Below are 15,176 nucleotides of genomic sequence, written 5' to 3'. Positions count from 1 at the left end.
CCACATCAGACTCTCTGCTCAGCAGGGAGCCTGCTTCCTCCCTTCTCTCTCTGCCTGCCTCTCTGCCTACTTGTGATCTGTCTGTCAAATAAATAAATAAAATCTTTAAAAAAAAAAAAAGAATGGTCCAAATGGATATAACCATTTGTTTAACCATTTCCCTACTGCTAGACATGTAAAACTTGCTTCTAATATTTTTGCTACCATAATAAACATGTGAAAGAGCATTTTTGCATTTTTTCCAAATTTTGGACTATTTCCCTGTGCTATATTCCTGGAACCTGGGTATTACTATACCTATGGCTCCTTTTACATGTAGTGCAACTGCTTTCAAATAGACCTATATTACATTTTTGGAAGGAAATAGGACTGTATCTCTCAATTTTTTACTGATCACATCCATTGGCCTAGAAATTCAACTTCTAAAAATCATACAGAAAAGCTCACATGGATTCACAGAGATTTACACATAAATATGTTCACTGCAGTGCCATTCACAATAAAACAATATTAGAACACATTGAACATTAAACGGTAAGGGACAGGAGAGGTAAGTTTGTGGTGTACCACACAATGGGATGATAGAAGTATTAACACAGTAAAATGTTCAAATGAGAAAAGCAAGTTACAGAAGAGTATGTTTAGTACTATGCCTTTTTTGTTTAAAAATTATTAATATAGGGGTGGGGGAATGGGGTAACTGGGTGATGGGCATTAAGGAGGGCACTTGATACAATGAGCACTGGGTGTTCTATGCAACTAATGAATCACTGAACTCTACTTCTGAAACTAATAATACATATGTTAATTAATTGAATTTAAATAAAACAAAATTAAATTTAAAAATAAAATAAAATTGGTATATGTTTTAATTGTGAAAATTAATATATTTATATGTATGTTAATATCCTAATGGAAAAGCCTAAATGAAAATCTTAATAGTGGTTATCTGAGAGCTAAAATTTCAGGAATGTTCTACTTTCTAAGTCAAATGCTTTTGAGATTGTTATAAACGTATTAATTTTATTATCATAAATAATGACAAAAAGGTAGAGTGCAAAAGAGTAGATGATACCAACTACAATGTTAAGAACAATGTACAAGTGAGCTTGGTTAAAACACCAGGGTGTCTCAGTTCTGGCACTATTGGTATTTGGGGTCAGGAAATTATTTGTTGGGTGGTGGATGCTGTCCTGTAACGGCAACTGTATACAGGGCTAGATATTTGCTTAGTAGGAGTGGGTTGGCAGGACTGAGTCCCTCTGAGGTTCACACTCACTTTTTCACCAGCAAACACCTTCTACTAACATGTATAGTAACTTCCATAAGTAGATTAAAGTATTGCTCATTTCAGTAATTGTCTTAACACTTCTAAAAATTAAACATTTCTGCAATGCTTACGTTAAATGTTAGAAATACAAATTAAACTACCATGAGATATTGCTCAATCATCAAATTGACAAAAAAGTAAAAGTCTGACAAATATTCTGTTGGGGAAGCTATGAGGAAACAGACACTCCCATAATTCAGTGGTTAAAGTGCAAAATGGCATAATCTCTTTGACAGGCAATGTAGCAATGTCTACCAAATTACAAATGTATTTACTCTTGAACATACTAATTTCACTTCTGGAAAATTATCCAACTAATATACCTATGCATGTATAAAACAGGTGAGGTCAAGGTTAATCACTGTAGCATTGTTTGGGATAGCAAAGGACTGAAAACTCTCTAATGCTTCCATCAATGGGAGACTGAGTAAACTAACTTTAACAGTTCATAGTACAGCACATAAGGTACTCTGTAGCTGCAAACCAAGAATGAGAAAACGTTCTGCTTCAACATGGAGAGAGCTCCAGGATATAGTTATGTGAGAGAAAGCTAGGCATAGACTACATTTAGCATGCTACTTTTAAAATAAGAAATAAGAGGCAAGTGAGAATATTTATTCACATGTGTGGTTGCATTTGATTGAAGAAATATGAGGATACACAAGAAACTAATCAAAATGGTTACATACAAGGGGCTGGGGGAACAGGAGGATGAGAACAGGAGTAAGAACATGACTTTTCCATGTTATATCTCTATACATTTTTGATTTTTGAACCATGTAAATATCTTATCTGTTCCAAAAATTTAATTAAAAAAGAAAATGTTCACATTATCATGTTAAAATAGAATAAAAAATTATATACACACCACAGTCACAACTGTGTAAAAACAGCACTCATCACGCATAGAAAACAAGAATAAAAGGCAGTGCCTCGAATCTTTAAAGTAATTGTCTTTAGGTGTGAGCAGGATATACCATTTTTTCTTCCCCTCATTTTCCATGTTGTCTGTAAGTATGTATTTCTTTAAGAGGGAAAAAAAAAACCAAGCCCCGGTCTTTCAAACATCTGCATTTGTAATATACTTCATTCAATAAGTGACTTTCGGTTTCTAGTACCCCAATATTCAAAATATAGAAGATAACAAGAAAACAAACACTTACGAAGACAGCACTATGGCAACAGCATCGTTGAGGACACTCTCCCCAAAAAGAAGTGCATAGAGTTCAACATCCACTTGAAGTTCGTGGAATATGGCAAGGACAGTCACTAGCACACAGAAAGAGTCAGAGAAGTATTTAGACATTACAAATGTAACACAGTCCCCTTCATAGATAATTATGATGGCTACTTAGAAATTCATCTCTTCCTCTTAGGATCTGATCCCAACAAACATTCTCTTACGATATTAAAGATTCAGTATGTTCCTGTCAATACTGCTTTTTTTCCTAACTGTGTACCACAATATTTCCTTTATCTTACAAACAGCAGAAATTAACCCTGGAGGACTGAGCTGACCTACACGTTTCATGCAAATGCTAATCATCTTTGTCTTGCACATTTCATTTCCATAAAGAATATATACAGAACTTCTTACAGACCAGGTGATCATTAATCTGATGAAGAAGGGTATTACAAAAAGCATCTCTTGCTGCCAACTTCATTTTCTCCTTGGAGCCTTACAACTTGTTTCTATTTGACTTGCAAATTTCAGGCACACTGGTTTAGTTTAGCAAAGACAGTAGGAAATGAAAGCACAAGTATGGTTTTTGGATGAGATAAAATTTACGACTGGAATTACAGCTGTTATATTTAACTTAATAAGAAGCCAATGACCAGGCTATAACCTGAGAAGATTAAAAAAAAAAAAAAAACCTTCTTCTAGGCAACAATTCCATGAGAATTCTTAGAAAATCAGATGAGCTGAAGTTGTAATACAACTTCAGTTGCTGAGTCACATACAGCTCACTCACTAAATAAACCCAAGCAGACATGAAAGATTATTATAATCAGAGATGGGAAAGCCCCTTCAAATGCCAACCAACGAAACAGGAAACTTGCATTTTAAAAGATGTAGTTTCTACCACAAAGCATTTCATTTGGAATATACTGACACAAAAGCTTACTGAGAAAAGGAGGGCAAAAGCAGTGCCGAAGAATTTTGCAAAGAGAACCTATGGCTCACCCTTCTATTGCAAAATAACAGAATTATTATAGGGGCAAATGCCTATATAACTCAGAAGAAATGTTAACTGTCCAGCTTAATATGAACAGAACACTTTCGCTTGAGCCATTTGGGAAATACCTCTACCAACACAAGACCAGAAGGTTGAATTAATGTAGCCAATCCAGTTGACTTAGATTTCTCATAGACGTTGAAAAGCCAAGGACTTTGCTTCTCAGCAAAAGGACGCAGAAAAGGAGACTACTGGCTCCTTGCAAAAACCATCTTATCTTCATACAGATAATGGGAGCAGCTCTAAATAGTAAGGGGATAGCATTGATGGTCTTGAAGGGAGCAATTTGATTTTCAGTTTTAAAAATGCTGAACTAAAATACTAAAAACTAAAAATAAAAAAATAAAAATAAAAATGCTGGGCGCCTGGGTGGCTCAGTGGGTTAAGCCTCTGCCTTCGGCTCAGGTCATGATCCCAGGGTCCTGGGATCGAGCCCCGCATTGGGCTCTCTGCTCAGCAGGGAGCCTGCTTCCCTTCCTCTCTCTCTGCCTGCCTCTCTGCCTACTTGTGATCTCTGTCTGTCAAATAAATAAATAAAATCTTTAAAAAAAATAAAAAAATAAAAATGCTGAACTATACAAATGCCTCTGTAAAATGCCCTCTGAGTTTTATAAAATCATATCATATAGAGTAGAGAACATATTTTCCTACTTCCTATATATAACGCCCTGTGTTATCAGAGTTAACACAGGAATTCAGAGATAAGCTTATTTTCCTACCTTTAATTGTGCTGCATGACAATTAAAGAAGATGATTAACTTACAAGGGCAAAAAGTCAAACAGAACAAATCTCTGCCAAGGTCCTAAAGCCCAGTGAAAGAAACCTTGCATCCTTAGTTCAAAAACTCCAGTCTTTGGTCCCATCACTAGGTCTTCAGCCTGCATCTTCTCTAAGCTGCTACCATGAACATAACTGTGAGGCTCATCAATACTGTATTAGGAAAATTACCACCTAACTCCATAGAATTGTATTCATTCTCCAGCTGTGTTCATATCAGAACTATTTCAGGGGTGCCTGGGTGGCTCAGTCCGTTAAGCATTCAACTTTGGTTTTGGCTCAGGTCATAGTCTCGGGGTTCTGAGATTAAGCCCCTCATGGGGCTCTGTGTTCACTGCACAGTCTGCTTGAGATTCTCTCTCTACACCCCCAACCCCCAGTTGCTTGTGTGAGTGCTCTCTCTCTAAAGCGTTCTTTTTTTCAAGATTTTATTTATCTGAAAGACAGAGAAAGAGAGAGAGAGGGCGCACAAGTAGGGGGAGAGGGAGAAGGAACAGTCTCCCTGCTGCGCAGGGAACCCGACAGGGATCTTGATCCCATGACCCTGGAATCACGACCCGAGCAGAAGGCAGACGCTTAACCAACTGAGCCACTCAGGCACCCCAGCTCTCTCTCTCTAAAATACATAAATAGAACCTTAAAAAACTATATCATAACCATAAAGCTGATTTTATAAAAACAATTCTTTAATGTATAGTAAGGCCTACCAATGATGCTAAATCACACTAATGGTAGCACAACTGCCTTCTAACAATCATATAAAAACTATTTTTCTTATTCTTACATGCAGATAGCTGAATATAAACAGATGGTTTTTAGGGAATGGGTCTTCTAAAAGCATGAAAGGAAGTGTACCATTATTACCCATTTTAACTAATCTAGTTCATATTCTCCAAATACCCAATTACTAAAGATAGACACCAACCTGAATTTCTGAAGAAAAGGCCTTAGAGCCGTCGTCTAAACAACATCAAGCTGAGGACCAGTAATGGCAAATGTAAGGAATAAAATAAATAAAATAAAATAGGGTGCTTAAGCCAAAAGGACCCATGAGTTTTGTTTTTTCCTCTACAATTGGAAGTACAGTACTAAGGGAATTTATGAATTCTACACCCAAAGGAAGGTCTGCACACATGTGCTTTTGCTAGCAAAATGCTGTACTTTAAGTACTGAAGCTCCGCTCTCATGGACACATACCTGGGTCAGTTGCTGATACAATGGCACCAAACAGCAGACAGTCTGTAAAGTAAAAATCTCCCGCAAGCTGTCCAGTTACTTTCATCAGTGTGACACAGCCATACATTATTGACCTGCTCAATAAACACATTTCTACTTTAGAAAAAAACAGCAACTATTAAAGAAGTCAGAATATAGTAAGAATAAGATGAGTCTACTGTAGTACTTTGTGACTAATCCCAAATTTAACTCATTTCATTTAAATATGGTAATATCTTGTCCTTAAGGAGAATTCAAACAACTTATTATCTACGTGAATGCATTTTATTGAAAAAGGTCCTTAGGCACACTCAGGAATACAATACTACATAAATCAAATTTGCATTATTTAAAAAGTATAATTTGAAGGATAAAAAGTGTTTTAACTTTAAAGTACTTACCCAATTACAAAACAAGAAATTGCTGTTCCAAGAAAAGCATATGCTAGGATCGACCCAAGGTTTCGAAAGAAATGTCTCTAACAAAAAAAAAAAAAAAAGAAAAAGAAAAAGTTACAGTGTGTTAGAATACTTACTGATTATTTGAAAAAGAAAAGGCTTTCTATTCTAGTGTGCTTTGCTAATATTCAATGCATTATTCATTAAAGGAAATAAGAGAAAGAATTTTTGTACAGGCATAAATTTCAGCAAGGAGAGGAGAAGGGAGGGAAAGCTGGAAAGAACTGCCTGTTTCTGAAGTGTCAGACACGATAAAGTCCACGGAGTTGAAAATTGTTCGAAGTATATGAAATATACAAGCACTTACTCTTTTCAGACTATATCCTGCATAAAATATGATAGGAGGAAGTAATATGTTGAAAAATACTTCTGGATCAAAGGTAACCTGTTAAAATAAAGAGTTCTTTTAGATGAATTCCCTTAGAAGACCTTGTATTACATTATCAAATTATGAAAAAAAAAGATTGAATGTTAAACTAATGAAAGGCAAGAATATTACTGTGGTCACTGAAAAGTATTTCATATAGGATAGCTGTTCTATTTCTCAACCAAACGACAAGGAGACAGTGTTGGAGCAATCAGTTAAGTCATATCTGTGCAAAGGGTAGTAAAATACTATGACATTAAAAAATCTTAAAAATGGGGAAATCATGAACATTTCTTTGCTTTAAATTCAGGAGACCCCCAAACTAGGTAACAAAATTTGGGGGTATATCATTATTGCCGGCAAGAAGAAACAGACTTCTTACACAGGTAACGCTTCTAAGGGTATACAGCATAATATTACGGTAAGAACTTTCTGTGTGACTAAGATTTCTAGTCCTGATGGCCCATTTCTTTTAATATCTATTTCTTATAATAATATAGATGACCCTTTCTGTTCATAAGGCTGCAGCAGGATCTGACATGAACACAAAGCAACTACACACATATCCATGCTAAAACTTCGTTTACCAGAACTTTTAAGGAACTGGAATTTTCCACAGGTGGAAAGAACTCTGGCTGCAAAGCAAACTAAGCTTGTAGGAAACTGTAAAAAGCATTAAGGATGGTCAGAACCACAACCAAGTAGCTTTGAAAGCCAAGTTCTGCCCATGCAGAAGACAGAAGTGGAGGCGCCTGGCCGAGGGTGGGCGGCAAACAGGAGACACGAGCAAAGAGGCCCTGAGAAGCTTCATGGGGAACTATGGCGAGGACAGGAGGAAGCAGCTCCAGGAATGTTGGGGTGCCAGTGAGACTGCGGCACAGCCTCCTACATAAAGCTTTATACACAGCATGGTACAGTAACTGGTTCTCAGAATGAGGCCCCTGGAGTTGTGCCAGATTATGAATCAAAGAAAGATTAAATTGTCCTCCATATAGAACACAGTCAAAACAAGGAAGAAATAATAATATTCAGAAAATATTAATGGAATATTTTAGGTATTATCAAATAAACTCAACATGCTGAAGTACCATAAAATTCTAAGGACCATCTGCTAATTGAAAGAAATGCTTATAAATTCTGCTTAAGTCAATACTAGTTACCATTTATTACAATTATAAACATCACTGAATGAAACAAAAAGGATTATAGTACTTAGCCTCAATCAGAAAATGAAGTGTACAGATGTCCATTTCCTTAGCATTATATCACGCACAAACTGAGATTTCTCTCCATTTTAAGAGACTGATTTTCAACATCATTAAAAATTCACTATTTGCTTCCTGAACCACTTTGCAACTAGTTATATGCTTTAAAAAAATCCAAATATTCCCTTTAATGAAGAACTTACCTTTCTAAGCATTTCATTATCTTGAACGTTATTGAGTTCATGTGAACTAATTTCTCCTTTAAGTGTATATTCATAAAATTTTCCACTAACATTTACCAATAAGGTAGTTGGGCTTGACTGCACTTCACAGCTTAGGGTCACATTATTTACGTCACTTGGAACATGAATGCCATATCGAAGCACGAGGCCCACCAAAAGACCTGGAAATAATAAAAGAACCATATAAGCTCTTCTTCTGGACAAAGACTACTTCTTTTATACCCCACACATACCTTTGGACTATTAACAGAAAAACTCTTATGATAGTCCTCTGTGGTTCAGAACCAATTTCTAGAACGAATGTAGTTACATTTTTTTTTATTTCTTTTCAGTGTAACAGTATTCATTGTTTTTGAACCACACCCAGTGCTCCATGCAATACGTGCCCTCCCTAATACCCACCACCTGGTTCCCCCAACCTCCCACCCCTGCCCCTTCAAAACCCTCAGGTTGTCTTTCAGAGTCCATAGTCTCTCATGGTTCACCTCCCCTTCCAATTTCCCTCAACTCCCTTCTCCACTCCATCTCCCCATGTCCTCCATGTTATTTGTTATGCTCCACAAATAAGTGAAACCATATGATACTTGACTCTCTCTGCTTGACTTATTTCACTCAGCATAATCTCTTCCAGTCCAGTCCATGTTGCTACAAAAGTTGGGTATTCATCCTTTCTGATGGAGGCATAATACTCCATAGTGTATATGGACCACATCTTCCTCATCCATTCGTCTGTTAAAGGGCATCTTGGTTCTTTCCACAGTTTGGCGACCATGGCTGCTATAAACATTGGGGCACAGATGGCCCTTCTTTTCACTACATCTGTATCTTTGGGGTAAATACCCAGTAGTGCAATTGCAGGGTCATAGGGAAGCTCTATTTTTAATTTCTTGAGGAATCTCCATACTGTTCTCCAAAGTGGCTGCACCAACTTGCATTCCCACCAACAGTGTAAGAGGGTTCCCCTTTCTCCACATCCTCTCCAACACACGTTGTTTCCTGTCTTGCTACATTTTAAAGTAGTATTAAATTTGCAAATCTAAGAGTCTAATATTCATATAATCCAGTGGGACGAGAGGAAAAAACATTTCCTAGGGCACAAGCATTTATCACTGCATCGCTAGATCAAGATATAAGTAGATAATTAGGAATGTAACAAAATAAAAAAAATACCTTCAAATTATCTGCACACAGAATATGCTCCAAGGTGTCCCAACCTGACAGCGTAATATTGTTAGAAATGTGTTTACCACCTCCACCTCCATCCGTCAGTTCATAAGAGTGTTAAACACACGACACTTCCCAAATTATTCTTACAGCATCTGGCTAGCCAAATAATATACGTTTAACAAACTGGAATATCAATAGCATTTGAAGAGCAACTGAGCTCTTCTACCAATAAAAGCTCAGATTTTAATTGAAAAATATGTGCTTTGGGACACCTGAGTGGCTTAGTTGGTTGGGTGTCTGCCTTTGGCTCAAGTCATGATCCCCAAGTCTCGCACTGGGCTCCTTGGCTCAGTGAGGAGCCTGCTTCTCCCTCTCCCTGCTTGGGCTCCCTTTCTCTCTGTCTGGCAAATAAATAAATAGAACCTTAAAAAAGTTAAAAATATATAAAAATAAAATAAATAAAAATATGTGCTTCAAAACCAAAACATGGAAAAGAAGTCCTCAGTCCAGGACTATGACATCAACATATTGCTAGATATCATCATACTGATATTCAGATGTGCACCATGTTCTAGGTACTAGAACCTATATTGATCAAACTGATAATGGCTTTATTGAGATGTAATTCACATACCATAAAGTTTACCCTTTAAACTACACAATTCAGTAGCTTTTAGTATAGTTACAAAGTCATATATTGATCACCACTATCTAATTCTAAAACATTTTCATTGCTCCAAAAAGAAACCCCATATCTATTAGCAGCCACTTTCCCCCCCGCCCCCCCAAACTCCAGCCCCTGGCAACCACTAATCTGTTTTCTCTATATATAGGTTTGCCTATTCTAGACATTTCATATAAACAGAATCCTACAATATGAATTTTCATGTTTGGCTTTTGTTCACTCGGCATCCTGTTTTGAAGGTTTATCCCTGTTGTAGCATGTATTAGACATCAATTCTTTTCATGGTCAAATAATATTCCATGGTATAGCTATATTTCAACTGCAAACTGAACTCAAACTTCTGGAACTTCCCTTAACTCCAAGATGTACAGCATACCGCTCTCAGTTACACCTGACCTCCCTGTTTCCTTTCACACTAACCCGCCAGCCACTCTCTTAATATATGTGATTAGAGTACTATGCTGAGTAGGCCCCCAGGGTTCAGAGATGAAAACAAGGTCCTTCCTTCAAGGAGCTCTCAGCCTAGTTAGTGAAAACAGACTGAATAAACAATTACAGTATGGTGTACACACACACACACACACACACACACACACACACGAGGTGTTAAAAAAACAGAAAAAAGAGGTACCTAACCAAGCCAGGGGAAGTGGGAGGGGGAAGTGGGATGGGTGGGGGGAGTGGGATGGTGGGGAAGTCTTTCTAGAGGTGTTACCTAAGCAAGGAAACAAAGTAAAAGAAGAGGTTTTCCATGTAGGAGGTACAGTAGGACACATCCAGTCATGGAAGAGAGAACACAGCCCATTCAGGGAATCACACGTAGTTCAGTATGGCTGGGTTATAAAGTGACAGAGTTGAGTGTGAAAGATCGGCAGAAGCTGAGTCATAAAAGACCTTGCAAGCTGGGGAAGGGAGTTTAGACTTTATCTCGAAAGCAAAAGGAAGTCATAGAAGGGTTATAAATAAACAGGGGCTTGACATCAGATTTCTATTTTAGAAAGACTGGTTGCTTTAGACCACAGTGGTTTGAAAGGGCAAGATAGAAGGCCACTGTAGTCTTTCAGGCACTAAGCTTAGGGCTTCATCTAAGAGGACAGAGAAAGGGATGGAGACAGATTTTTAGAAGGTAATTATTTTTTACAAGAATCAGTGACTGAGTAGACCAGGAAGGAAGGGAGACTGGGAGAAAGACTAAGAGGAGCCAAAATAACTTGGCAACTATGAGGGTAAGCTGGCCTGTGCAACCAGATAGGTAGCAGGGCCATTCAGTGAGAAAGGGAACAGGTTCACGGGGGAAAACATACAGTTCTGTTTCAGACCTGTTGAGTTTGATGTACCTGTGACAACATGCACAGTTGAGTGTGTGGGATCTGGAGCTCAAGGAAGTAGGGGGTCTCAAGTGGAGATGGCTGAAGTCAGGTGCCTTTGAGATTACCTGGGGAGCAAATAAAATGGGAAGAGGACTATGGATATATGCCCAGAATTTTACCCCAACATTTAACAGCCAATGTGAAGGAGCTGGTAGAGGAGGAGGAGCTGATGAAGGGGTGGAAGGAGGAAAAGTAACAGGAACAGGAAGAGAAGAGGAGGAAGTGATGAAAACTAGCTAATGCTGCAGCCAAGTCAAGGAAGACAGATGTTAAGAATGGTCCACTGGGTTTGGGAACGAGGAGCTCACAGGTGAGCTTGGTAAGGGCCATTCCAGTAGAGCAGTGGGGGCAGAAGCCAGGCCAGAATGGGAAGTGATAAATGTGGGAGGGGGACAAATGTGGCAAGTGGGGAGGGTGCAGAGATGAGGGATTCTTTCAGGCAACTTACAGTCACACATTTTTTAAGTGAGCAGCAATGAGTAACTGCTAAACAGTACGATGACCTCAAATTTTTAGAAAGTTTTTAACAAACTCCCAGATTGAAAATAAATGAAAGGGGCACCTGGGTGGCTCAGTGAGTTAAGCCTCTGCCTTCGGCTCAGGTCATGGTCTCAGGGTCCTGGGATCGAGCCCCGAATCGGGCTCTCTGCTCAGCAGGAAGCCTCCTTCCCCCTTCCTCTCTGCCTACCTGTGATCTCTCTCTCTCTGTCAAATAAATAAATAAAATCTTTCAAAAAATAAAAAAAAGAAAAAAGAAAGTAAGTTAAAGAGAAAATATTTGCAAGTCAAAAATCTGCTAAGGGACTAATATCCTCCCCCCCAGATATATATATGATAAGGACAAAAATATCCAAAATACACATAAGTCAATAGCAAAAAAAAAAAAAAAGAATCTGATTAAAAAATGACCAGAAGATCTGAACATTTTTCCATAAAAAATGGCCAGAAGACCTGAACAGACATTTTTCCAAAGAAGACATAGAGGGTGCCTGAGTGGCTCAGTGGGTTAAGCCTCTGCCTTTGGCTCAGGTCATGGTCTCAGGGTCCTGGGATCGAGACCCACACTGGGCTCTCTGCTCAGCAAGGAGCCTGCTTCCCTCTTTCTCTCTGCCTACTAGTGATCCCTCTCTGTCAAATAAATAAATAAAATCTTTAAAAAAATTTAAAAAAAGAAGACATAGAGATGGCCAGTAGGTACATGAAAAGATGCTCAACATCATTAAGCACCAGGGAAATACAAATTAAAACCATGATGAGATCACCTCACACCTGTCAGAATGGCTAAGATCAAAAAGACAAGAAATAACAAGTGTTGGCAAGGCTGTGGAGAAGAGAACCCTTGTGCACTACTGGTGGGAATGCAAACTGTTGCAGCCATTATGAAAAACAGCATGGAGGTTCCTCAAAAAAATTGTTAAAAACCTACCATATATGGTCCAGCAATTCCATTTTTGAGTATTTACCTGAAGTAAACAAAAACACTAACTCAAAAAGATATATATACACCCACAAATTTCACTGCCACATCATCTATAATAGCCAAGACATGCAAACAACCTCGGTGTCCATCCATGGATGAATGAAGAAAATGTGGCGTATATACATAATGGAATATTATTCAGTCATAAAAAATGAAATCTTGCCACTTGCAATAATATGGCTGGACCTTGAAGGCATTAGGATAAGTGAAATAAGTCATACAGAGAAAGACAAATACCTTATGATCCCTCTTATATGTGGAATCTAAAACAAAACGAAACATCAAGCTCATAGATACAGAGAACGGACTGGTGGTTGCCAGAGGTGGGGTGTGGGAGGTGGAAGAAATCAGTGAAGAAGTAAACATTTATTTAAAAATTTAAAAAAATGAAAGATACACTATGAGGGTAGCTAACCTCTAGAATACAAAATAAGAAAGGGATGGTTGGGTATGAGTTGGGTTTGATAAGCACAACCTTGGTGAGCAAAGCCTATAGATCCATAGGCACCCTGCCTACATGATACAGAAAGAGCTCTTTTCTCTACTATCCTGTAAGGTCTCCTAATCAAGAGGCTCAGTAAAAGTCATACCCCCCTTATATTTCTGTGCCAATATCATAGCTAAGCTACTACAAATAATGATAACAGTGGCACAAATTCTGTCCATGTCCATGTCCTTAAGGCCGACTGTGGAAGGAATGGTATCCACCAGTTTTGCACTCTGATTCAAAGCTGAAATGTTACTGCGTGCCCTGAGGAGGGCTCAGCGCTTGGACAAATTTGAAACACACACTTTGGCAGTTAAAACTTCAGCAAGGAGAATAATTACTTAGGTTGGAAAAAACTGAGATGCTTTTATTACAGCATCAGACATCTGAAAAATTGGAATTTCTCTGAATAAAGTTGATAGTTCAAGTTAATTTGGGTTCTGTGAAAGGTCAAATTGTAATCAGAGAGTTAAAGCAATTCTCAGTGAAGAGAAGTACACAAAAAGAGTGCTTTGTTACGGGGATAAGGCGGAAACTTCCAGCCTCCTACACAGACAGAGGCACAAGAAAATACTGATATCACGAAATGTAAAATTAACCACTAACAAGCAACAAAGAATACAATCTCAAAGAGATATCCTTCACAAAACAGAAAGGTCCCACCTCTCCTACACATTCCTGACCCTCATGTGCTGGACCCCCTCCCAGGGATAAAGAACTCAGTGTATCACCCAGGGTCCCAACACTGTATGGGGCTCACGGTCAATGGAAATTGGTTTTCTAAGGGATCTCAGCCCATTCTCCCAGGCTATGACACTAAAAGCCTCTGATAGTCAAAATATGGAAGGAATATTGCTGGGATATCAAATGTGGTCAAAATTGATAAAATTTCTACACATTAACATGTGTATGTATGTACACAGAGATTTATATACATATGTATGTGCGTATATTTATTATATAACATTTGTCTACTTCTTGAAAAATGCTGTTAGATTTTGTTTTAAAAGCTAATTCAGGGGCACCTGGGTGGCTCAGTGGGTTAGAGCCTCTGCCTTCGGCTCAGGTCATGATCCCGGGGTCCTGCGATCGAGCCCCGAATTGGGCTCTCTGCTCAGCAGGGAGGCTGCTTCCTCCTCTCTCTCTGCCTGCCTCTCCGCCTACTTGTGATCTCTCTGTCTGTCAAATGAATAAATAAAATCTTTTTTTAAAAAAAGCTAATTCGACTTTAAGACAACCAAAAAAGGCAAGGTGTTTGCTGACCTCTGGTTAGTTTTACATGTGTTTATTCAACTTTTTGTCTCCTAGCACATTCTCTACAGCAGCTCCTCCAACCTTTATCCTCCTTCTCAAATCTTCAATCTCACTATCTCCTTTTTGGAGAAGCCACAGGCCATCTGATATAAGCTGCCTCAATTCCAAGCCTCTCCATGTCAACACCAGCTCATTTCTCTTTAGCCCCACTCTGGGGAAAGATCAACCTCTTTTCGAAGGGAATTCTCTCACTTAGCACCTTGAACTAATCAATCCCCATCTTAATTCTCTCTGCATGTATTATCTGACCCTCATAACCTTATGTAGTAGATATTTTGTAAATCTCTCAGTCATTGTTTCCTTATCTCTAAAATGGGGATAAATGACTTAGCCACCAGTATTTGGCATTAAGTGATAAAACCAGCACTGAATCTGGTTTTTCTATCTCCAAAACTTCTCTAAAGTTCCTGTATTTTTTTTAAGTACATCCCATGCTGGGCATAGAGCCCAACACAGGGCTTGAACTCATGATTCTGAGATCTAGACCTGAGGTGAGATCAAGAGTCGGACGCTTAACAGACTGAGCTCCCCCAAGGCACCCCAAGCCTCTCTAATTTTCTTATTTATTTATTTTAAAATGTTTATTGTGTTATGTTAGTCACCATAAAATACATCATTGGTTTTTGATGCAGGGTTCCAAGATTCATTGTTTATGTGCTCCATGCAATCCATGCCCTCCTTAATACCCACCACCAGGCTCACCCATTCCCCCACCCCCTTCCCTCTAAAACCCTCAGTTTGTTTCTCAGAGTCCACAGTCTCCAATTTTCTAAATATCTCACGTCACAATGAACTGCTCCAGTGGTTAAGGTCTCTACTCCCTCACAGCCTTCCCTCACAA

General features: G+C 38.5%; 1 protein-coding gene across 1 annotated transcript in view; it reads right to left on the bottom strand.

Moving 5' to 3' along the window:
• The window catches only part of SLC9A6 (solute carrier family 9 member A6), a gene marked incomplete at its 5' end in the record, with an annotated part of 53,467 nt that overhangs the window by 33,926 nt on the left and 4,365 nt on the right, over positions 1-15,176 (bottom strand). Inside the window, 5 exons of the mRNA XM_080831207.1 lie at positions 2,494-2,599; positions 5,543-5,655; positions 5,962-6,038; positions 6,326-6,403; positions 7,794-7,993. Coding sequence (XP_080687333.1) covers positions 2,494-2,599; positions 5,543-5,655; positions 5,962-6,038; positions 6,326-6,403; positions 7,794-7,993 — 574 coding nt within the window. The remainder of the gene's footprint in view (positions 1-2,493; positions 2,600-5,542; positions 5,656-5,961; positions 6,039-6,325; positions 6,404-7,793; positions 7,994-15,176) is intronic.

Source organism: Martes martes (assembly GCF_963455335.1).
Source record: "Martes martes genome assembly, chromosome: X".
Lineage (NCBI taxonomy): Eukaryota > Metazoa > Chordata > Mammalia > Carnivora > Mustelidae > Martes > Martes martes.
This window is presented reverse-complemented; position numbering and strand designations above follow the sequence as displayed.